This window comes from Macrobrachium rosenbergii, chromosome 37 (genome assembly GCF_040412425.1).
Source record: "Macrobrachium rosenbergii isolate ZJJX-2024 chromosome 37, ASM4041242v1, whole genome shotgun sequence".
NCBI classification, from domain to species: Eukaryota; Metazoa; Arthropoda; class Malacostraca; order Decapoda; family Palaemonidae; genus Macrobrachium; species Macrobrachium rosenbergii.
In genome coordinates, this window is record NC_089777.1 from 12310202 (window position 1) to 12336304 (window position 26103).

Sequence of the window (26103 nt, forward strand, 5' to 3'; positions counted from 1 at the left end):
TGCGGGAAAACATCCTTCAGTTTCGCTCAGCCTCGAGTGTCGACGAGGCTCTGTACGTAGAGTGCCAGCCAGCCTTTCCATCCTTGACGATATTATCGCCGGCGCCCTAGAGAGAGAGAGAGAGAGAGAGAGAGAGAGAGAGAGAGAGAGAGAGCGGGAGGTCATCTCGAAGGGAGAGGTTTCCTGAGGCGTCCCAGGGATGTTGGGCTGCTTCTTCTTCCTCTGGATAAGCTTCTGTCTGGCGCCGTCGCTGGCGACTTCAGATCAGGGAAAAGATGTTGAAAGTAAGTGGCTGCTTCGTTGTAGATTGATTGATTGATTGATTTAGCAGTGGAATCTGTCACTAGATCTCGTGTGGTCATCGAAGCCCGAAGTTCGTTTGCGTTTAGGACTGATGGGAGTTCTTCCACCGACTCGTTTGAGAAGATAGTGATACTTAATCTTCTTAACAATGCCGGTTTGCAGCTATAAGGTTTCGATTGATCACAGTATATCAATCACTGCCATTCTTGTCACGGAATTTGATTTTTCCAGGTTTTCCTCTTTCTTTCCCTGATATCCTCCTAGTTCTGATCCTCTCTCTCTCTCTCTCTCTCTCTCTCTCTCTCTCTCTCTCTCTCTCTCGGGAGATGCGCAGTTTATGTTTTGTCCCCTTGCAGCTAAATCGCCTTTTCCTTCTTTGTAACTACACGTGCAAAGGCGCTTCACTTTTTTTCAGGTTAAGTAGCCGGTTTAACTCCTGTTTTATTATCATTAACGGCCTACCTGACAGATTCTTGCCACTTTATTCTTCCTTTCGCTGTGGACTAACAATTTTTTCGCCGTCTAACTCTTACATTCAAGTTTCAAAATACACAATACGGAGACCACTGGATTATGAACACGCACACACAGACACACTGATACACACAATTTGTTTTCCTGGCTACAGACTTTATAGGGTGAGATTTCGACAGGAGCTTTTGCGCGCTCAGATTTCCTCTTTCAGTTACATCTGGTCAATATGTTGGGTCTGCGTGACTTCCTGCATACTTGGTGGGAACCATGCACCCCAACTTCTCCAATCTTGGGCTTAGCCGTACTCTTTGCTTCTTGGAATTCCACAGTCCTTGGGATAGAGTTCGCCACCTTGAGTGTTCGCTGAAGTTCATTTTCCGGTTTTAATTGTTTTTCTGATAATTACATGTTGTAACGAATTTATTATTTATTAATTATATCCGATCGAGTCTATTCATTGCGGTTTATTGGACGCATTAATTTCCGACACTTCTTCTTCATCTTTTCTTGCTCGCTTATCATTCATTTTATCGCACAAAGCCAGACTGCGATGTTGAGTCTAGCTATGCCAGTTTATACAGTTTATCCATTTCCATGGGCGTATATCCTTAATATAATGATACAATAATGATAAAGAATTATCATTGTTATTTATTTTTTTTTTTGTCTATCACAGTCAACCTACTCGACTGGGTGATTTTTATAGTGAGGGGTTCCGGGTTGCATCCTGCCTCCTTAGGAGTCCATCACTTTTCTCACTATGTGCGTTGTGTCTAGTAGCACGCTCTTCTGCATGAGTCCTGGAGTTACTTCGGCTTCTAGTTTTTCCAGGTTCCTTTCCAGGGATCTTGGGATTATGCCTAGTGTTCTTATGATTTTGGGTACAATTTCCACTGGCATATCCCATATCCTTCTTATTTCGATTTTCAGGTCTTGATACTTGGCAATTTTTTCTCGTCTACTCTGGTGTCCCATAGTACTGCGACATCAATGAGTGATTCTTTCTTCTTGATTTTGGCAATCAACGTCACGTCCGGTCTATTGGCACGTATTACCCTATCTGTTTTGATACCATAGTCCCAGAGGATCTTTGCCTGATCGTTTTCTGTCACTCCCTCAGGTCGGTGTTCGTACCGCTTATTACTACAAGCTAGCTGGTGTTCCTTGATTGATTGATTATGAAATTTAGGTCTTGAAGACCAAGCGCCGGAACCCATCAAGATTATTCACCGCCATAATGAAGGTGAAATATATAAGTTAATGATATGATTGATAATGAATAGGTGAATGATGACATACTAGTAACATTGTGTTAAAATATGAACGTAAAAATGAAGAATGATATTGGGTAAAACCAGCAAAAAATAAATATATATTAAACTCCACTACAGGGCTTTTGCTACTGAATCATGCCCCTTTTTGTACCGGTTCTGTGCAAGCGCCGGATTCTCGTGGTTTATATTGCACTTCCTGCATATGGGCGAGATGTTATTTCCATCAATTCTTATTTGGACATATATGGTTCTTTTTTGCCGCTGTTAGCATTCCTTCTGTTTCCTCCTTGAGTTCTCCCCTCTGTAGCCATTGCTATATTTCATTGCTGGCCAGTTCTTTAGTCTGTTTCACGTACTCTCTGTGTATTGGTTTGTTGTACCATTCCTCTGTTCTGTTTTCCATTCTCTTGTCTGTGTATAATTCTGGGTCTTCGTCTATTTTTATCAGTCCTTCTTCCCATGAACTTCTTAGCCACTCGTCTTCACTGGTTTTCAGATATTATTATTATTATTATTATTATTATTATTATTATTATTATTATTGTTGTTGTTGTTGTTGTTGTTGTTGTTGTTAGAATACAGTATCTATGAGGACGTGCAATAATCAAGATAAATTACCATGTTTCTTAATTAACCAACACTTCAGGAAATCCGTTTTGCTGATTCATGCCTTCTTTTTTATGGTTAGGGGCTTGTGGTTATGCATTTAATTTTTGCCTCACTTCTTATGTCAAGAATATGGCATTTTAAGAGCTCCCACAGAACAAAAACTTAGTAAACAAATGTACATTGGGTAAAGAGTAACCTGTAGATGCATGCATTTTCATCCTCGTTTGGGGGTAGTTCCGTCAATGCACTTCAAGCGGTGCACTGTAGGCATTATTTAAGGATCTTTGCAGCATCCCTTCGACCCCTACCTGCAACCCCCTTTCATTCCTTTTACTGTACCTCCATTCACATGTTCTTTCTTCCATCTTACTTTCCACCCTCTCCTAACAATTGATTCACAGTGCAACTGCGAGGTTTTCCTCCTGTTACACCTTTCAGACCTTTTCGCTGTCAATTTCCGTTTCAGCGTTGAATGACCTCATAGGTCCCAGAGATAGGCCTTTGGCCTAAATTCTTTATAGTATTCTATAGGCCATACATTTCACAAATCTCTATCTTGTGTTAGCTTTTGCTTTCATTGTGCTTTTTTTTCCTCATTTCTTTCAGGCTGCTTCCTGTACCCTGTCCATGACAAGACGGACAGTCCATTTTACGACATCTCGGGCAAAGGAGAGCATTTCGTGACAGTCAACCACATCTTCCATGAAACCAACGTCGTCCAGTTCCTCGATGAACAGGGTAGATGTGTTGTAGCCTTGACGCACAACACTTCGAAGCAGCAAGTGGATTGTGACCAAACTTTCCCTTCAGATGGCGGTAAGAGTGATGACAATATTTGGCAGAACACAAAATAGACTAGAAAATCAAGTGAATGAGTACGTAGACGAACACAGACAGATTTTGTAATAATTATCAATTATTGTATGATCGTTCTTTTTTAGACATCCATATAAAAGCAATTTAAATATTGTTAGTTTTGGTTAAAGTGTTTCAAAATAAGTTCAGTAAAATTAAAACCACCAAGAACATATCCTACAATGCAGTAAAGAAAGGTAACAGATTCTCTCTTTCTTCACATATTCAATGTGCTTGTCACTACATAGCCTTAAATACAAAGGGAGAACAAGTGCCCAAGAGATTTAGCTGAAAATTGCCTAACACCACGAGTTTCACCCGAAAATCACGAGTCAGTTAGGCTACTCTCATTTGTTCTTTATGTGGATTCAAGGCTTTGTAGTATCCACACACACACACACACACACACACACACACACACACACACACACACACACACATATATATATATATATATATATATATATATATATATATATATATATATATATATATATATTATATATATATATATATATATATATATATATATATATATATTATATATATAATATATATATATGTAAAAATATAAATATATATGTATGTAAATATATTTATGTATATACAAGTATATACATGTATAAATATATATTTTTGTTATTTATTCGATCGTCCTCTATGCATTTTCAGAATATACAACGCTTGTCTACCGACGCCTAGATGACAGATTGACGGCGTATAAGAAGAATTCCCTTGAGTATGCCATCCCTTTATCTACAGACATTCAGAAGTTGCGCCTCACAAGCTACAAGATGGTCAACGTTGCTTTCGGTTGTCCAGGAAGTAAGTACATCGTTGTAAAATTGGAAGAAAATAATCTGTTGAGGATTTAAATGCAACCGTCGGGGAAGGTAGGAAATTTAATTGATACTACGGTTGTGAAAAGATAAGTAGAATTATTATCTTTGCATTTATTTCTGAACCTTCATCGGCTTAATTCATAAACGGAGATATTACTTAATTCTGTACTGTCTTCCTTTCGAGCTATTTTCGTTATTTTCAGTTTGGGAGCTTACCGACCAACTCTGAGCAGTTTCGGTTAAGATTAGTTTCACGTTTTGAACATGTTAAGTGGTCGTAAACTTTAGGTTTGTCAGGTCACTGTCTTATCTTCCACAGACAATACGCTTTTCCATTTTGTGTGCTATAAGGAGTTCAGTAGTAGAACCAAAATTAGCCTCGGCATTATCGAGTTGATTCATTTGCAAACCCTGAGGTGGGCTGTGATGTTGATCAGATTCCCTGCCTCGCTTGAAGGTCTTTGGCTGTTTGGTTTTGAAGATCTCGCTGTAAAAGGAAAATGGGTAAATGGGGAGCGTTGCAAACTGATGGTGTGGAAGCAGCACTGTTGCTCAGAAATCAATGGCAGTTCAGTACAGACGGGACACTTGGGAGAGGTGCCGACGAAGATTAGTCTTTTCTGTTCCTAGCTGAGTTGCTTTCTCTCATGCTTTAGATCCGTTCCATTTGCTCTCTTCCCTCCTGGCTGTCCAGGTGTTTCAACATTTGCTTGCCCTTCATTTCAGAATTAAATCTAAGGACTAGAATTTTTCTAGGACATGGTTCTGTGAATTGTTTAAACTGTTCTTTTCGACTAGGAGGTCTGATTAAACTGCTCTGTGAAAACCTCAAGTCTTAACACGGCTCGGTCTTCCCACACAATTAGTCTGGTGATGTGGTCACCAACTTCACTTCCACCGATTTGTAAAGTCTGTTGCAAGTTCCTTTAGCGTTTTTCATGTTTTTTCTCTTCCATATTTGTCCTGTCTTGGAGTCTGTATGAGATGGGACCATGTTGCAGAGGCTGTTACCCGTCCGTAAGACCTTTTTGTGACTATTTCAAATACACATATATCTGGTGAAAAGTGAATGGGAGATTTTATATATATATATATATATATATATATATATATATATATATATATATATATATATATATATATATATAATTATATAAACACATGCATATTTATATATATCTGTATATATATATATACAAAAGATAAAAACCGTTCCCGTGTTTTTTTTTATCACCATCAAGGAGCTCACACAATGCCTGTAGGTAATATACATACAGTATATACATATACATATATGGAGCCTCGATGGTTCGGTCAGTAGAGCTGCAGCCTAGGACTTCATAGAGGTCTGTGGCACGGGTTCAAATCCGCAGCCGACTGGTCAGAGAGGCGGACACTTTGCTATCTGTGTAGACACCCCGGGATTATGTATGTAGGCTAATCAGTGAACAGGTTTGCCGAAAGCAAATGGGTGTTACAGACTAATACACACATAAACAAGGCCACTCCAACATCTTCTAAAAACATAACAGACACCTCACACGCCTCGAACTGTCGTCCTAACCGCTCAGTTCTCCTCGCTGCTGGGAGAAAGGGAGCTGGAGATTTGGTACGATACATGTACACATTCACTACCGGGGTGTCTAATTGATGTCAGGCAGGGCAGCCGATCGAGGCTACGGCCTACCCCAACGGCAAATCAAAGTCCTTCATATATATATACATATACATGAATATAAGAAGGCCCATAAAACACTATTTGAACTTTGCAACCATATAGGCCTATTTCGATTACCAGTGAACAGGGGCAAAGAAGGAAGTGCTTGAAACACATGGTTGCAACGTTCAAATAATGTTTTATGGACCTCCTTATATTCATATTACACTGTGGTATTACAGTAAAAGACATTCATACATATACATATATATACATATGCATATACAGTATACATATATATACATATACTGTACATATATTTATATATATACATATATATATATATATATACATACATACATAATACACACACACACACACACACACACACACATATATATATATATATATATATATATATATATATATATATATATATATATATATATATATATATATATATATATATATATATAAGAATCATTTTCGGTACTGCAGACTGTCAGTAAGTAAACCTATTAGGATTATTTTGAAATAGCGATTGCAGGATGAGGCCGCCTCGTTTTGAAAATTGGATCCGTGCCCTTGTTTCACCGAATATAAAACTTCTTGTAATTCCGCGGAAAGAGTTTTTCGTTTGCTGGCAACACTTCGCTTTAACATTCACCAAAAATGGCCCTTCCTCTTTCGTCGTCGCCAGACACACGGGAAAAGCAAACTGCGCAAGCACGTTTATACGACGAGGATTTTTCAACTTCAAAAGTTCAAGCGAAGATGCAATGCATTACTACCCTAGCACCATTCTAGTTGCGTTTTAATGCATCATTATCTATTTGTTAATTTAATTTATATTTTTTTTTTTAATAAGTGACACCTCTTCTTTCTGTGTTTCCCTTTACCTTCTCTTACCTTCCCTAATGAACACCATATTCTTTGGAAGCTTGAATTTCAAGTCAATGGCCCCTGTGGTGGGCTTATTCCATATGAATAAGGGTCATCTTATGAATGATAACAATAATTATAATTAATTCTTCCAGAGCAGCGTTTCGAATGATGATGTTGACACGGGAAATATCCGATCTTGAACATTCAAGATAAACTCTGAAATTATTTATGAAAAAGGTGGAACTTGATCCCAAGACAAAACTAGTTCCTCATTAGAAGGGTCGATATCGTACTCGGCTAGCACTCTGCTAGGCCCGCGTTCGATTCTCCGGCCGGCCAATGAAGAATTAGAGGAATTTATTTCTGGCGATAGAGATTCATTTCTCGGTATAATGTGGTTCGGATTCCACAATAAGCTGTAGGTCCCGTTGCTAGGTAACCAATTGGTTCTTAGCCACGTAAAATAAGTCTAATCCTTCGGGCCAGCCCTAGGAGAGCTGTTAATCAGCTCAGTGGTCTGGTGAAACTAAGGTATACTTAACTTTTTTTTCCAGACAAAACCTAGAGTTAAATTCCAGATGGCTGCCAGGTTAGGGAGGTGATTATTACGAAGAAAATAGACGTCGGGCACAAGGCTCCTGCAGACGAAATCTGGAGTTCGGGAAAAATATGTCTCAAGGTATACGATCCTGAAACAAACAGCATATACAGCAATAATATAGACTTTTGGCCAGAGGCCAAGTGCTGGGACCTATGAGGTCATTCAGCGCTGAAACGGAAACTGAGAGTAGAAAGGTTCGAAAGGTGTAAAAGGAGGAAAACCTCAAAGCTGTTGCACTATGAATCAACTGTTAGGGGAGGGTGGAAAGTAACTGGGAAGAAAAAGAATATGAACGGAGGTACAGTAAAAGGAATAAAAGTGGTTGCAGCTAGGGACCGAAGGGACGCTGCAAAGGACCTTAAGTAATACCTACAGTGCACTGCATGAGGTTCACTGACGGCACTAACCTCTTATGGGAACAGCGTATGGACAAACACAGCTCTGACAGTGAAAGTGGAAGATTAGCTATTTCAAGTGAAACGAAAATAGTATTCTCCTGGTTCCCACGAAATTTTACATCCTTGATTGTTGTGCCAATATTAATTAAATCAGCGCTCATGGTAAGAAGTCGAGGCCTACGATTTGCCTTGCACGGCACACTGTTGATACTGCCTAAGGTTCTCTGCAGCATTGCTTTTTGCCTTTTACTTTTCCACCGATCCTTTTCGGCTCCTCCTCACATATGAACCTGTCCAACTTCTCGAACTTTACACTGCTCCAAATTTTACCTGCCATTGAAAAACAGATCCTTGGAGCAAGGGGCTTGAGGATTTTTGAACATAGCAGTAACTTTTAATCAAGGAAATGAAATATGTGGCCTGCTACTTGCGTGCGAACACACACAACCTATAGAGCCTTGTGACAGCTGTATTTGTAGACGTTTAAACAGTAGCCCCTGAATTTAGCTTGATGTCGATAGTAGATATTGGCTAAACATTAGAAATATGAAAAGAATAACGTGCTCTCACAAGCAAGCGCGTGTGCACACACACACTTGCTTGAACTCAAAATCGCCTTAGAGTGAAGGCAAAAGATCTTGCACTACGTTGTTTCAATTTTCTCGTGGCCTCATATGTGTATATATATATATATATACATATATATATATGTGTGTGTGTGTGTGTATTTATATATATATATTTTATAAATATTCTGCTGTTCGCCCTCTCTGTATTATTTAGTAAACATATTATTCTAAAAAAGACAGGAAGACGTCTCTGTCCATGCTAAGGGAGGCGGGTATTTAAAAAAAAAATAACGTCTTTAGCAGGAATAGTTAGCATTAGGGGCCTAAACCCATAGGGAGGGTTTCACTACGTAACCTCTATTGAAGGTGGTCTTAAAGCTTCCTTTTCCCTGTTCTATGTTTGGCGATGTATTGTCAAAATTTCAGACTGCCGGAGGCATTAGGCATACTGATGCGACAAACACTCCAACGCTACAGCCGCCCTGTTTTGACCCCGAAGGAATCAGAGAGAGACTCGATACTGTGGGAGTCACACACGTTGTGTGCGTATCTAATTCTTTGTACTTGCCCTCTTACTGTTTCAATGATATTAGTGAAACGAACGGCCATTTCCAAGACTTTTCCTTTGTTTTCACCACTTCGCCACCATCTACAAGAACAGGGTATAACCAATTTATTTTTATGAAGTCTAGTGTAAGAATAATTAATATTGCTTAGAGACACTGTATAAACTATTCCCATGCAGTAAGTAGGACTTAGGGAAAATTAAGTAAGTAAATTTCAGGCAGCCTTGTGTCTCAAACCCATTGTTCGGAAGAGAAATAGCCTTTACCAATACTAAATTGCGTACGATATATAGTAGTACAGACATCCATTGTGTTATAACTTTACTTGAAGTAAGGGGAAACTTGACTGTGTCCAACGTGGGCGAAAGTTCATGTAATTTCCTCGCTAACCGCACATTCTTTCTTTGTCAGGACCAATTGGGAAGTTAGGGGGGGTTTGTTGTAATCCATGTGTTGCAGAGTAACCCTGTATTCCCTGTATTGTTTTCCCCGACTGGCAACCTTATTTAATTAAGTAATTGCCTGTCTTTGAGGTTAACTTTTAGCCTTAAAGGACAGGTTACATGTGTCACTGGCAACTCGGGGCCTCATAAATTATGTTAATTAATTAATAAACTCATCAGCAAGCCCCACATGTAACAATATATATATATGCGTATATATAAATATATTTATATATATGTATGTATATGTGTGTGTTTGCATGTAAATATATGTAAGTAGATGGGTCCATACTGCTCATGGTATGCTGTTCATTTATTCTAAAACACACACACTGGGTAATACTATGAAAACAAACCTTTCATGTCAATTTCCTGGCATGTGTTTCCTCGTCTTTCCAGGCTGCTATACCTTCGAAAAAGCGACGATCCACTGGAGCGGAAAGGAGGGACCTTCGGGGTCTTTCTTCATGATCTACGGAAGGGTAAAAGCTTCGTCAGAAAACTGGAACCTCAGTGCTGACGCTGTCGAGTTAACTGGTGGTCAAAATCATCACCTTTTCTTCGATTCCCTCATTCCTGAAGTCACCTGCCACGGCTGGTTCTCCTTGAAGTTTCGTGTCACCCTTAAGGACTTCTATAATAACACGCAAGAGCCTTTTCATATGGTGGAATTGTTAGTTACGAATCCTTCGAAGATAAAAGAAAGTCCAAACTTCAAAATTATGGAAACATTATCCATACCGAATAAAGATCTGTACCTGAGCTTCGCTCGTTCAGAGAACGTCTTGTGGGCAGTGACTTGCTACCCGGGCAAGGACGTCACGGCGGCACTGTCTTGCAAACGAAAGAGTGACACCACGGTGGCACTGTCTTGCCTACCGGAATGTCCCTCAGCAACTTTGCATCGAGAGTCAGGTAAACCTTTTTCGGTACTCTTTCTGATTATCCCTATAAACCAGGAAATAACAGAAACTGACAGGAACAGAAAATGGCGAGGGGAACGATGGGAGAGAATTAAAGCAAGAATAAGAAAGAGGAAGACTGAAGAATGCCAGTTATGAAGCATATTTAAAATTCTTTGCAAGGGATTATGGGAAGGTTTGTAATCGGTGAACTTCACTTGACTTATCGACCGACTTCCTACGTCCCTTTCTGTAACAGCTGGAGCAGCTGAACTGTGTATCGTTTTATGATCCTGGATATCAACCCAACCCTGTTTATTTAAAAGAAATAAAACTGAACAAAATGAAAGAAAATTCACATAATTTTGCCAAAAGCAATGAAGTTAATTGAGTGATCACAGTTATAACAAAGTCTGTTTCCTGTAAGATGTTTTCTTTTTATTCCAGACTGTTATAGCTTTGAAAAGGGGACGATTCACATCAATTACACCCAAGTAAACTCCACGTCCTCTTTCAAGATATTCGGGAGGAAAAAGCCTTCGCCAGATGTGGAGCATCTCCTAGCAGCTGAAGTGATGATGGGACAGCACATGAACATCACTAAAAATGTGTCTATCAATAACCTTGACCTTGAAGTGGTCAGTAATCAGTGGTTCCAGTTGGAATTTCATGTTTCCTTTGGAAATCTATATGACGGAAACATATATGATTTTTATAAAATGGAACTGATTGTCAAAAATCCTTTAAAAGGGAAGCAGGATGTATACAATCTAACTGCATCAACGAAAGATCTCTACCTGGACTTCAGTCAGTCAGTCAACGTCTTGTGGGCCATACCCTGTATACCTGGACGTGAAGCACTCACCTCAGACCTAGAGATTGGTCCGGCACTGCAACGCCAGGCAGGTAAGCTTCCCCCCTTCATTTTGTGTTTTATCCTAATTACTTATTTTTCCTTATGATCATTTGGATTTTCATGAGCGTTCTTTGCTTCTTCACGTAAATAAACGATGTAGGTGTTACGATTACACTTCAAAATTATTATGAGAATACATATTGCACGAGAATTCGTGTGCTTGAATTTATCGCCACTATCATATAAATATTATTATTTTAGCTAGCTTTGTCACTGTCATTGTGGGCTAACCTCACAGTCGACAAGAAAGGGCAGCCGAGATTGAAAACCTCTCTCAGGATGACTGTTTTGTTCACTCAGTTGGTCTGCGTTATTTCCATTTTTTCCCACAAGGAACAAAATTCAACACTTATCCGTTCTTCCTTTGTTTCTTTTATCTGTGCGGCTTGTTTCTTCATTGCACCCGTTTATACCGTTTTTAACTTATATACATATACATATGTGTATATATTATATATAACACACACACACATATATATATATATATATATATATATATATATATATTATATATATATATATATATATATATATATATATATATATATATATATATAGCCTACATACATACAAGTGAAATGATGTGCGTTTTTCTCGTAGTTTTCTGAACATTTCACAAGTTAGTCTTTGATGGAGTATTAATCGTTGTGTATTTATAACAGCAGTAGATTGATCCTAACCTTTATTCCTGTAGGAAACAAGGAAAAATATAACCATGGCCTAAGGATTCAAGTGGTTGCTTAGAAAGTATGAATGGGTAAAAAACATTAGGTGCGTAAGACATGTATAGGGTTAACCATAAGTGAATAAATGTTTTAGAGAGAGAGAGAGAGAGAGAGAGAGAGAGAGAGAGAGCGTTTTTCTGTAAGGGTGGTTGAGGTAAGATAGCTAAGAATTTAGTATTCGCTGCCCTAAATTGTTTGAGAGATTTTATTACTCACAGTGTTGTCTAAACTCTCTCTCTCTCTCTCTCTCTCTCTCTCTCTCTCTCTCTCTCTCTCTCTCTCTCTCTCTCTCTCTCTCTCTCTCTCCACTTATTCCCTCCTATATTATACATGTCTATCCTTAACATCTTTATTCTGGTCTCTTCAACTTTAGATGATCGATGATTGTGAAGTTTTATTATTATTATTATTGTTAAAAACAATTGCTGTTTCAATGGCATTTAGCTTATTATACCTGTTGACGAGAAGAATATAAGAAGAATAGAGAAAAGCCTTTACAAGCTAAATGCCATTGAAACAGCAATTGTTTTTAATGACACTGCCCTAAAAGAGAGACTCCCTCCATATTATTATTATTATTATTTAAAAAATGTTAGAAGTGGAATGTCCTTGAGCGTAAAATGTAAGAAACATAGCGACAAAAACAACGAATCCAGAAGCTAAATCCCAAATCAATAATGCAATGTAAATAAGTATCCTTCCATATTGGTATTATTACTATATTTATCTATATTTATAAACAAATGTTCTGACATTGACATGAAAGAACCCTGAAAGGCCATTAACATGCAAAACATGCATCCTTAGAGATGGAAAGTCCTTGAGCGGAAAATGTGAGAAGCGACAGAAACAGCGAATATAAGAAGCTAAAACAGAACCCAAATCAATACTGCAACGTGGAGAAAACAGGAAGCTAAGGCGACGGCTGCACTAATGGTCCCCGTAGGAGGGCAGCGCCGTCAGTGAACCTCATGCGGTGCACTGTATGCATTCACTTAAGGTTCTTTGCAGCGTGCCTTCGACCCCCAGCTGCAACCCCTTTTGTTCCTTCTACTGTACCTCCTCTCTAACAGTTGATTCATAGTGCAACTGCGAGGTTTTCCTCCTGTTACACCTTTCAAACTTTTACTGTCAATTTCCGTTTCTGCGCTGAATGACCTCATTGGTCCCAGTGCTTGGCCTTTGGCCTAAATCCTACATTCAATTCGATTCAGTTCAACTGACTAATGGTTTTTCATGCTTCATTCCAGATGTTGCTCTAATATCCCTTGGATGCATGTGCGCAGTCCTGGCTGTCATTTCGACAGCAGTCACTCTCTACCTGTGCCATTTGTGCAGACACCAGACCTTTCCCACTGCTGCGAGTACAGCTGCTGTTTTACTTCCACCACCGCCGCCGCCGCCGGCAGATGCTGCAGCTGTTCTTACTCCCCCACACTCTGTTGGCGATTCCAGTGTTGGAGGAACGGCAGAAACTGACAGTAAGATTCTTATTTTCTTCTTCTTTTCTCATCTAAACACTTCATGAAATGATGCTTCAAGATACGCCATAAAAGTGCTTGGTGAGAGCACAGTCTTTTTATAGTTAAATGCGAGAGCTATGATCTATTTTACCTCTTTCAAGTGAAAGTAAATGTTCTCCAGCATTTCACTCCAAAAATGCACCAAGAAAATACGGCGTTTGTTTTTTGCTGCCCACTACATGACATGTTATAAAACAGCAAAGAAATTGTTAATCGCGTGAGTACAGTCTTTGCCTTTGCTAAAGTCTGAATATTAATAATTTTGATGATAGTCTCCCATTTTTTATAGGTCACAAAATTAAATGTTTCAATACGTCAGATATTGAAAGATGAGGAGATTCTCATAAAAAAAGTGTTCCCTGAACCTTAAAAAAAATAACCACTGTTAATTTCAGACACAAGTCTTATTGAACACCAATGTGAACGCAGTGACCTCACTGTGGTGATGAGTCCGTTGATTTGTGGCTCAAGTCATGTCGGGCACCAGTGCTAATCCATTGCCATTATCGTAAACAATGCCTTGTGTTGTTTTAAAACAATTCTCGTGAAGCACTAGTACGAATCCATTGACCTCACTTTAAAAACTATGATCCAGGTAGCTTCCAGACATGTGTTTTGTCGAGTTCCAGTATAGATGCATTAATAATAGACCTAGGTTGCTTCCTTTTGGATCATCATTACAGAACTATGGATCTTACTTCAAAAACAAGACCCTGTTGATTTCAGATGGAACACAATAACAAATCCATTGATCTGACCTTTTAGAAGATGAACACAGTAATAAATCCATTGGCCTCACTTTGAAAATGCCTCTCCTTAAAAACTACGACTTCCATTGATTCCAGACACAAGTTTTGTGAAACACAGTGAGAATCCGTAGACCTGATCCTTAACACAATGACTCCTGTCGATTTCGGACGCAGTTCTATTGGAATTTATTACAAATCTACCCAATGACTTGACCTTTAAGATGATGATTCCCGTTTATTTTAGATACATGATCCATTGACCTCACCTTAAAAATACCCCACTTTAAAAACAACGACTCTTGCTGATTTCAGAGGCGAGTTTTGTGGAACACAGTCATAAATCCATTAACCTGATTTTTAAGACGGTGACTCCCATTGACTGCAGATGCTAGCATGCGGGACACAGTCATAAATCCATTAACCTGACCTTTAAGATGGTGACTGTGATTTCAAGCACAAGATTCTCTCTCTCTCTTTATAGAAACAAGCCTTGTGGACCACAGTATTAGATCCATTGGTCTTTTTAAGATAGTGTCCCCCATTGATTTCAGAAAAGCCTTGTGGAAAACAGTGACAAACCCATTGACCTGACCTTAAAAGATGGTTACTCCTGTTGACTTTAGAAAAAAGCCTTGAGGAACACAGCAGCATATTCATTGACCTGACCTTTAATGAAAGACTTCTAGTTATTTTAGATTCGAGCCTTGTGGAATTATAACAAGTGCACTGACCTGACCTAAATGACAATTTTTCCCACTGATTTCGGCCACAAGCCTTGAGGAGCACAGTAATAAACCCATTGAGCTGACACAATGAGGATGATTCCCATTGTTTTCAGACAAAAGCCTTGTGGATAAGCGACAAACCCACTGTAGTGACCTAAAAAAATTATGCCCATTAATTTGACACACAGGCACTGAGGATCACAGGAAGGAAATTCATTTACCTGATCTTTAGGACAATAACTCCCTATTATTTCAGACACAAACCTTGAGCAACACAACAACAAATCCATTGGCCTTCCTGTAAAGAAATGACTCATTGATTTCAGAGTGACCTGACTTTAGACAATGACTCCCATTAATTTCAGACAAAAGTCTTGTGGAACACGGTAATAAATCCATTGAGTTCACTTTAAAGAAATTAACCCTTGTTGATTTCGGCCACAAGCCTTGTGGAACACAAAATCAAATCCATTGACCAGACTCTTAAGACGTGACACTCACTGATTTTAGACACATTCTGTGGAACACAGTAAACCATTAATTGTGATCACCTTTAAGACAATAATTCCTGTTAATTTCAGACGCAAACCTTGAGGGACCCACTAACAGATCCACTGAGCTCACTTTTTTGACAATGGCTCTTCTTCACTTCAGGGACAAGTCTTGTGGAGCACCATTACGATTACATCGACCTCACTGTTCTTCGTGAACAAATGGCTGAGGAAGAATCGAATTCAAGGGGAAACTCGGTAGAACAGCATGGATCATCCGAGGGGAGAAAGAGTCACACGAGCATCAACAGTGTCTATGGTTTAGCTCGCACAGATGAAACCGTTGACGACAGCAGTAATGCTAATGAGACGGTGAATCGTGCAAATGCCTCATAGCAGTCAGCAATTTAAGTGACGAGGTAGGTAGGTTTATCTTTATTACCCTAGAGTTTTGCGAACACGGGCCCATGCCCTAAGTGGGGATACTGAAGGGGGTGAGGGGTCTGTTGAGGGCCTCTGCAGGATGTGCCCACCCAATACAGACGTCAGTGACAAAATTGTTGATAAGAATTACTCCCGGTAGTTTAGAAAGTCAGTTTAATGACAGAGATGAGATCTCGAGAAAGAGGTAACTAGCCGTAAACAAAAAAATGCAAAATTAAATAAATGCAAAATTACCTTGTACTAATATTAATAGAGTCCTAGTGGCTATTTGAGTACTGAAAACGTTGACAAAACATGCAAGAGAAATATTGAAATTTATGGTCATTTACAGCCATCAATAAGAAAAGTCTAAACGAAAATGGTGGTCACTTCTCATCAGTTACATCTCGGGTCTTAATCAAAGTATTTCTCTCATTTTCTGTTTGTAGTATTTCAGGTATCTGAGTGAAATTTTTAGTAATTTGCTGTCAGTAATATTTAAGGTGTAAGTGAAGATGTAAGTAATTTCGCTTCAATTTATTTAAGAAATAATGACATTGTCAGTCATTTTTCATCAGTATTATCTGAGATCTAAACGAATATGCTTGTCACATTTTAACATTAGTAAATAAGGTGTAAATAAAAATGTAAATTAGTTTCTATCAGTGTAATTTATGGTCTGAATAAGGGCATCAGTCAGTTTCAGTAAGAATTACGTAGGGTTTCACAGAAAATGTCAGTAATTTTCTGTTATCAGTTACGTAGATGTAAATGAAAATGTAAGCTATTTCCTACCAGTAATAATAAACGTGTAAAGAAAAATTGCAAAAATTTTCTGTTAGTAATAATGGAAGTAAATAAAAATAAAACCCCTGCAATGAACTTTGGCATTTTACTTAATTCTGTTACTGAAGAAGAAAAAGACTAATTAGAAGAGTTGAACGAATAATCTACAAAATTAATGCAACCAAGGCTGCCATCATATTCAACAAAACATGTTTGAAAGAGGGCCAATACCCAAAGAATAATAATAATAATAATAATAATAATAATAATAATAATAATAATAATAATAATAATAATAATAATAATAATAATAATAATAATAATAATAATAATAATAATAACAAGAGAAGTCCAAGAAAGGAGAAATCTCACTCAAGGGCTTTATGCTTCTGTATCAAATTGTTCAAAAGTTGGTAATGATGATTAACACAGAAATATTTTCCTTAAAATTCAAGATGATACCCATATTGGAAGATCACCTCTTTTAACTGATGCCAAACGAACTTTAAACTCAGCTGCATTACAGACTGCTTTTTGAAGCAGTTGACAGTTCACAGGGTACGTGCTTGAAGCTGCTCTGATTAAGTACACAAGCAATATAATCTAGTAGATAACACAATCTTGAAATCCATTTTTAGGAAGATTAATATTCTTTATACTCCCAGACTTTGGCAGGTCCCAACTGACGTCAAATTTTATACTGAGCGTTTTGGAAATTCCTTCTTGAGTGTCATTTCCAAGCTATTGTTGTTTGAAAAGGGAGAGAATTGTCATCCATAAAATTATATTCTTTTGCTGCCATTTCTATTATTTATGTATTCATAGCTTTTCTTCTTCTTCTTCTTCTTCTTCTTATTATTATTATTATTATATATATATATATATATATATATATATATATATATATATATATATATATATATATATATATATATAGCCTATGTATGTATGCTGTCTATATAGGTATTAAGAAATACTGGACAATTTAATTGTATCTATCTATCTATCTATATATATATATATATATATATATATATATATATATATATATATATATATATATATATATATATATATATATATACACACATATAATAGCCCTATGTATATATGCTGTCTATATAGGTATTAAGAAACACTGGACAATTTAATTGTACCTTCCATATTGTGTCTTTTCATTGTGTCGTATACTATAATAAAAGATTCAAAATAAACCTCGAAATGATATTGCCAGCCAGAGCTGGAAATGTGGCTTTTTTTCCCCCTGTTTCCTATGTGGCTTAAATTTCCCCTTCTAAACATGAATTTTGAATACTTAACGTATTCATGTAAAGATCTAGTTTACTTAATGAAATATAAAAGGTAAAACCTCACGTGTCGTCAACTGGTTACCCGGAAATCACTTCACTAATTGTGCGTTTGTTTAGACCGTTTTGCAAACAAAAATTAAAATCTGACCAAAACGTCTTTGCTTCTGTAAGTAATGTGTTCTCCTAATGAGTAAGAGGCCTGGGTACTTAGAGAAAAAGATTTACCACTTGCATCAAGATGATATCCGAAGTGTCATGAAAGGAAACATCATATCTGATGATCACATCCTCAGGCGACGAATTTCCCAAACATTACAGGATGGCCGCTGACCTTAGCTTCAACACTGTTACCACATAAAAAATTCGATGGGACTTTTCAATGAAGAGAAATATAAGAAACTTGACTCAAATACTCGTGGCGTGGGTGCATATTTTGCTTTACATTTCGGCTGTAAATACTTTTAAGCAGGTTATGAATATATAGTAAATCATATCACATAGATAATGATTCCAAAGTCGGATAGAACGATGAGAAGCTGTAAAATACTGAAAGATAAACGAAGTTGCAACAGATAATTTTCTTCTTCCACTCAACAGAAGACTTGTTATTCAAGGTCAAGGAAATTAGATAATTATCTGTTCTCCTAAACGTCGAGGTCAATGGGAGCTCTTATCGAAACCCGATAGGTCGAGATAATAAGCAGAAGGCAATTCTAATTGCCAGTGGTGTATTGTCTCTGTACATAAGGACTTTTTTTAGCGTTCTTGGTTAGACATGCGGTTTGCTTTTATTTAGGCCGATACAACTGTCGGCTGAACGTTGAAAGGACTCTTCTGAAACTGGTCGATGTATTAAAGGCTATGAACTGAAACAGAATACATATTATTAATTTTTAAAAAGACGCCGACGTCGAACGCTTAGGGCACGTGATCTTATCTGGATGAAGAAGATCAGCGTGGCAATGATACCATATCGAGATCCCTTGGATTAAATGCCACAGTTGTCGTCTCAGTACTAAATCGGTGTGGTAGCAAGAAACAAATTGTCCGCCCATCGGATGTTATATGGAGCAAAAGACCTTCAAATGGAAACAGACCAAAGAAGCCTTCCATAAGCTTACAGAACCGTTAGTTACTGTTGAATTACTGGATTTGCCTATATTTCATCGGTCCTGTTGAATAACGAATTGCGCTCGCATGGCAGCCATTTCAGGCGGCACCTCACTGGTGGCCCATGAAAGGAGAGACAGACTCGGGAATCCCATGAAAGGAGAGACAGACTCGGGAATCCGTAAGTTTTGCAACCCGAGTAATATAGGAGACCTAGCACAGCTATAATACTGAGAACAGACGGTTAATCGTTTAAGGAATTCTTTGAAATAGGATGAATGTCAAGACGACGCAGATGAATCAGAAAGTTGCAATTTTACCTAGAGGCGCTGGAAAATATTTCAGGGCAAGAGAAATAAGTGGATGATGCCCTCTTTACATGTGCGCCGATGGGCATTGTAACAACCGCGATGAAACGGAAGAGCAGTATCGATACCGTGGAAGTCAATAGATCGTATCAGACACCGGAATGAGAGTGAGTTTTTGGGGGGGGAGATCGATTGGTAAATATGGGAAAACCTCTTGGAGTAAATCAACGCGTTTCCACTGAAATACTGTGAACAATAAAAGGGGGGGCAATCAATAATGAATGCCCTGAGATTTTGAGTGGAACTGAGTTTGTCCGGAGGGGATTGGATGAAGGGAAAAGGAGCTACAGTATAATACAATAAGACACAACAGAGAGGGAGGAGGTCCGAGTTCTCCACATCTATTAGAGTTCCGGAGAAAAGATTTTTGGTAGACATTGTTATCTTCCATCTGGTCTGTGAAAAGAAGCCTCAATCATTCTTATGCGTTTTTCTCTTTTTTCGAATTACAAGGGATGCGTAATGTTCTTGTGGGGTCCTGCGACAACCACAAGGAAGGGCAGGCTGATAGAAAAAAGCATAAGATTTATTATTCAGTTTAGGGATAAAACTGTACATAACAACTTGTCGGAAGCTGCTCCAATTGCCACGAGGTGTCAGAAAGTCTGGGCGTGGCTTAACCGTCAAAAGAAGAGTCTCTTCCTGATTCGAAACCAGGATTCTCTCAACTTCTCATATTCTTTTAATAGAACAGAAACTCTCTCTCTCTCTCTCTCTCTCTCTCTCTCTCTCTCTCTCTCTCTCTGTGACGTTAACAGAAGGAAAAGGGGATTTCCCGGCGAAGAAGCGTTGAAAATGGACAAGGAAACAGAACAAGGAAAGACGAAGAGGAAACTCGGGGGAAAAACTCTGGGAAATGAGCACATCCGTGATCTCCTGTGAAGGCTATTTTGTCGCAGAGGTCATGAATATTTCGAATAATGGTTTTAAAATGTTAGGAAATACTTCGATCGAAATTTCACTAACTTGCATTAGTATTTTAAAGCGAAAAATTCTCCTGTAAATTTCTCACAATTATTCTTTTTTCCGTTTTGAAATATTTTAAGATATCAAAAACGTGCAGTCGTTTCAAACAAACAAAAGAGGGATTAAGTCAAAAGCTGAACAAATGAAGGTCTTATCACAAAACATAGTTGTTTGCCTGCAAAATGAACATTTCTGTCACGAAATTCGTAAAAAATAAAAATAAATGGGTTAACTTAAGGTAGCTTTGTTTTATAATTACTGGGTCCAGTTAAAACAAAATAAGATATAAAAATTAAAACACAGACTATCAACGAGCAGCGTCTGTGACACGCACGTGGAAAAGCTAACAGAGACATCTGTAGCTTCCCTCAGCCGTGAAAATGGAAAACCAGTTCCTAGGCGGCAGCGAATTTCTGGTAAGGATGGCTGTCCTTGCTTACGTCACACCCACACAGACGGGATCACTACTCCGTAGGAGATGAAAGCACTGGCTTCAGTATGTCTTGCCGTGGCAAAGAAAGTTCTGGAAATCTTTGCTGACTTTTGGTCTGATGTCCTACATCTGCAGCATCGGCAGCCTCCTGCGGACAAGTTTCTCCTTTTCCTTTACGGCTGTCCTTTCTCATCTAATACTTCCGTGATAATTATGGTTACGAGCCTCGGGGCGTAGCCACGAATTCCTCTGAGTGTGGGGGGTGGGGAGAGGCGGGGGCGGGGCGATCAAAAAGTCTTACCTAAGGGTCATATTCCGATCTTTAAAATAATGTAAGTAATGTAATGAATACAGAAATATAAGAAACAATAAACAACGTGTATGATACGGCACAATATATGCAATAGAGTATTGCTAAGGTTTCAGAATTTAGGCGCATTTTCCAATTGCGTATAAAACGCTCATAAGTGTTGTGGGGAATCAGTCACACAACGCAGATGTGGATCAAAGTAATTCAAGTCCACTCCTGCAAAGGCAGACGTTTGATTCACCAACTGACTGACTGACTGAAACAATCTATTGGCGTTGTTGCATCAAATTCATATCGACGACGTCATTCAGTAGCCTTCACTCGAAATGTCTGTGAATCACGAAAAACTGTTTTTCAACTTTTGCAAAGACCTTTGGGTTGAGTCGAAGCTTCCACATTAATTATGTCGTTTTAATTTTCGTATCCAGATTTACTAAACTGAACCCATATACATTATAACAAAATGCCACCAAAACTGATAACCTATAATATTCTTTTAAGAATTCCATAACAAATAACTTTTGTAGACAAACAACCAGATTTCTTAATAAATTAATTCTGCTCAGCTTTTGAGTTAAAATTCCCTTGGCTTCTTTTAAACGACACTCGAATGACCACACCTTTTAGCTCTGTTAAAAAATATCCAAGCGGAAAAAACATTAGTTGATAAAATTACAAGAAAATATTCAACTTTTAAATATTCAAGCAAATAAGTGAAATTTCGATCGAAGTATTTCCTTATATTTATATCATATCATTCCAAAATGCTCATGACTTATAACACATAACTGCCTTCACAAGAGGTAACGGATGTGCTCATAGCTAAAGACAATTTTCCCCCGTTTACTTTGTTCAGTCTCCTTCTCACTTTTTCAACGCTTCTTTCTTCAGACAATCCTTTTCTGCGTCTATCCACTTCTTAGTAGTCACCAGGGGTCTTCAGACTCTGGAATCTATGAAGTGAAGTTGCGTACACCCCTTTCGATGTGTGTCCTGGTACTGTAGTGTACGGCAGTGTAATCTTTTGCATCTGTGAAGCTCCAGGGGCAGAGAGAGACAATTTCAAAGTAAAAAGAAAAAGCCAGTTACTTGAATGAAATCACAAGTGCACTGATCCTCTCACAAAATGTGTCCTTCGTTACATAAGTGGCGAGCTTCTTGGCGCGCACAGCACACGCTGGAAGTGTTCTTCTACACCAATTTAATCCTTGTCTTACGAGCAAAGCAAATATTTTAGGCCCTCTCATCAATGTAATAGCAGTAAATCTCTCATGGTATGTATGCAATAAGTTTTATTTCTTTTAAACAAAATAAACGTGAAAGGCACAAAGAGCATCATTTTTCACTAGCTAGCAAAGCATTTCATAATTCCTTTGCAATGATTAACTGAACAATTATTATATGTAATAATGAATGTATCAAAATAAAAATAATTAAATGCACTTCGGTGCTAGTGCTTAACCAAGGAAGATCTATAGCTAGGTGAATTATAATTTTCACTCACTGTACAGCCGTTTCAAATGGCATAGACTTTTACCCCCTCCCCCCCCCCCCACCACTTACGCTCTCTCTCCAGCTGGTTCTTAGCCACGTAAAATAAATCTAATCCTTCGGGCCAGCCCTAGGAGAGATGTTAACCAGCTCAGTGGTCTGGTTAAACTAAGATGTACTTTCTCTCTCTCTCTCTCTCTTTCTCTCTCTTTCTCTCTCTCTCTCTCTCGTGAGTTTTATTTGAAATATTTTTGGATTAATGACATTTATTTAAAGAATATGTAAGCCATACATATTCTTGTATATTGCTGCCATGGTTTCGTCCGTCGAACTCCAAATCCCGACATCCTGCAGACCAGGTAATGTCGGTGTTTTGTCAACGCTGCAGCTGCTGTATGTTATTCTGGCGGCTTCAGGAAATATTAGAGAAAACTGAAAGACGCATGAGGAAAGTTTCCATGAAGTATCATGACGGTCACCTTCTTATGTGCATGACCGACTGTCTGTTTTACGGGTCATACGGAGTGAGTCTTTGTGGATTTTTCTTTTATATTCAGAAGAGAAAGGCAGATTAACCTTCCGGGTCATATGAAATTAAACTTTTATTGGTACTGCACATATATATATAAGTTGCAGATAAGGGAGATTGGCCTCCCTCACGAGATAACACCTGAAATTGGCTTTATTTTTCTTTGAAAAAAATAGTGAAGTCACGGTGATGGAATCTGCGACTGTAACCAATTTCACCTGCACAAAAGCCCAAAGGACGAAATATGCCTGGCTCATACTGTGTTCTGTTTGTACGGTGGGCATGTTCAAATACTTTCATTTCGGGAACACGATGATTCCCAGCCTTCTCGCTAGATCCAGAGAGCCACTTGGCAGGATTCCCGTAGACGGCGAATGGTACGACTTGCTGTGCCCTCGATACCACCTCCAGAAGATGGCCAAACCCTCGCAGCTCAAATGGCGTCCCCCGAACGAGGACACGATTATCTTCACGCAGACGTCTTGTGGACTCAACTTCAATGGACGCCAGGTGACTATTTTCGCTTTGAAGGACCATCAGCCCAGAATAGTTTAATATCAGCAAGCAAATAAGTCATACGCTTTAGCTTTCAACTAAGGATCACCATAAAATTTGATCTGATATCATCTGACGGTGACAGAATCTTGTATTTTTCTTAATATTTCCTTTTGGTTCCATAAAAAACTTATCAGTGTGCCGATGCAGAATACAAATGGGAAAAAATACTTTTAATCCAAATGTACAAAAAGGTGAAAAGCATCGTAAACAACACTGGTGTACATGAACTGAGTGTTCTAAGGCATTTGGTTTTGTACAGCAAACTGAGAACAGAATGATGGAGAGATAAAAAAAAATGTACATACTTATTCCATGGCATGGGTAAACTTACAATAGCCTGTTCGGTGTTCTCTTGCCTACATATAAATTCGCATGTTAAATATTTTTACAGTGACTAGAGATGAAACATTAACAGTGATAAAATATCCTCTTGTGTACTGTTTTTACAGCGATTAGAGATGAAACATTAACAGTGATAAAATATTCTCTAGTGTACTGTTATGATATGTTGAATAACCATACTTAAGAGTCAACTAAATTTGTAATAAAAACCATACAGTAAATTAAGCAAAAATAAAAAAAAAGATAAATGTACATATGCATGCACGCGCTCATTCGATGGCTTTGTGAACTTCCTGGAGTTTAGTTTCGTATTTTTTGTTAATGATACAGTAATTCATATTTCATTAATACTGAGAGAGAGAGAGAGAGAGAGGGGGGAAATGAGGTATGTTCACATCAGTAAACAAACGAATCCAGAAACAGCTGTTTTGTGATTCTGAGGGATTTTACTTTAACATAAAGTATTCTAGTTTCCCTTTGTATACCAGTTTTGTATTTTTGTGCAAAGATATAAATAACAGTTCCATTAATACATTCGTTTCTTTGAGCAAGTACAAAATTGTTTTCCTAATTCTTTTGTTCGTAGGCTCAACCAGTTGATTCTAAGAACATGAACACTGCAAATGGCAGGCCAATCTTTTTTTTATATGTTTCACAATCATAATATAACAATATAATTCTTCTTCTTCTTCTTTTAACATGCTTTTTTCCCATCTTTGTATGGGGTAAGCACGATGCCTTCTTTTGAAGGACTTTTTGATTTGGCTTTGGGGTAGACCTGTGGTCTCGATCGGCTGCCCTGCCTGACATCGCTTAGACCCCGGTAGCGTATGTTTCATGTATCATACCCGACCCAACGCCCTTTCTTCCCAGCAGCTAGAAGTTGTTGCGCGGGTAGGGCGAGAGTTCGAGACGTGTGAGATGTTTGTTATGTTTTTAGAAGGTGTTGTAGTGGCTTTGTTTTGTGTGTGTATTTAGTCTGTAACACCCATTTGCTTTTTAAGCAAACCTATCCGTTGATTACATATATAATCCAGGGATGTCTACACGGATAGCAAAGTGTCTGCTTGTATAAATGGATTTTGTAAGTAAAATACATGTAACAGTTTCATTACCATTACCTTTATCTTATATACAGCTGTAATAACTTATCTGATTTTACCAAATGGATACTATGAATGTAACACCTGGGCTAGCCTAGGTCTATAGTTCACACATCCTACACATTTTTATCTCATGTATGGTAATACAATATAGTAACAACTGATAAGGAAGTTGCTGTATAAAAATACATTAATGATCATAAAACCATGGTAGCCTGTGGGTAAACACAGGTAGGCTACTTGCCTACTGAACTGTGCCACTTATTAGGTAGAGAAAAAGAAGGGGGGGTTGCGTTTTTTCAAAGTGCATTTTTGCACTACATTTTGTTACAAATATGGGGAAAAAATATAACTAATTGCCTTTTTGCATTAAGTTTTCAGTTTACAGTTTGATGGTTGCTGTTTATAAGCATACTGAGGGTTTACAGATATGTGGTATTGCCACGGTTGGGTGAGGAAGGGTACGAAGTTACCCTTGAACATCCCTAGATTTTATTTTTACTCACCATTATTCGGATTTTGCCCATATCCGACAGACCCTTGGCTCTGTTAATTCGGATAACTGAAGGATTACTTATACAAACACACACACGTATATATATATATATATATATATATATATATATATATATATATATATATATATATATATATATATATATATATATATATATATATATATATATATATATATATTATATACATGAACTGAATTTTGTCAATATACATCAACAAAAGAACACAGCTAAGTTTTCTTTCTCTTCGCAGGCGTGTGCCGTTGAGAGTGCAGCTCGTCACCATCGCGACCGGTCAGTTACCATTTACGTGACTGCTCCCTTTATTGATATGTCACATCCTTTGATTAAG

At 38.1% G+C, this 26103-nt stretch overlaps 2 protein-coding genes across 5 annotated transcripts in view; one reads left to right on the forward strand and one right to left on the reverse strand.

Moving 5' to 3' along the window:
• Window positions 1-26103, reverse strand: part of LOC136825308 (glutamate receptor-like) — a 104175-nt gene that overhangs the window by 48239 nt on the left and 29833 nt on the right. The window lies entirely within an intron of this gene.
• On the forward strand, window positions 1-26103 carry LOC136825309 (uncharacterized). 4 transcript variants are annotated; one of them, XM_067081445.1, is made up of 8 exons: window positions 2-284; window positions 3267-3476; window positions 4188-4340; window positions 9876-10391; window positions 10826-11284; window positions 13270-13500; window positions 15671-15926; window positions 26005-26103. In XM_067081445.1, exons 1-7 carry the CDS (start codon window positions 200-202, stop codon window positions 15901-15903), a joined length of 1887 nt encoding a protein of 628 aa, XP_066937546.1. In that variant the 5' UTR covers window positions 2-199; the 3' UTR covers window positions 15904-15926; window positions 26005-26103. The 4 variants fall into 4 exon arrangements, with proteins under 4 accessions (XP_066937548.1, XP_066937546.1, XP_066937545.1 ...); XM_067081444.1 differs by lacking the exon at window positions 26005-26103 and having other exon boundaries at window positions 3-284; window positions 15671-16812; XM_067081447.1 differs by lacking the exons at window positions 13270-13500; window positions 26005-26103 and having other exon boundaries at window positions 1-284; window positions 15671-16812.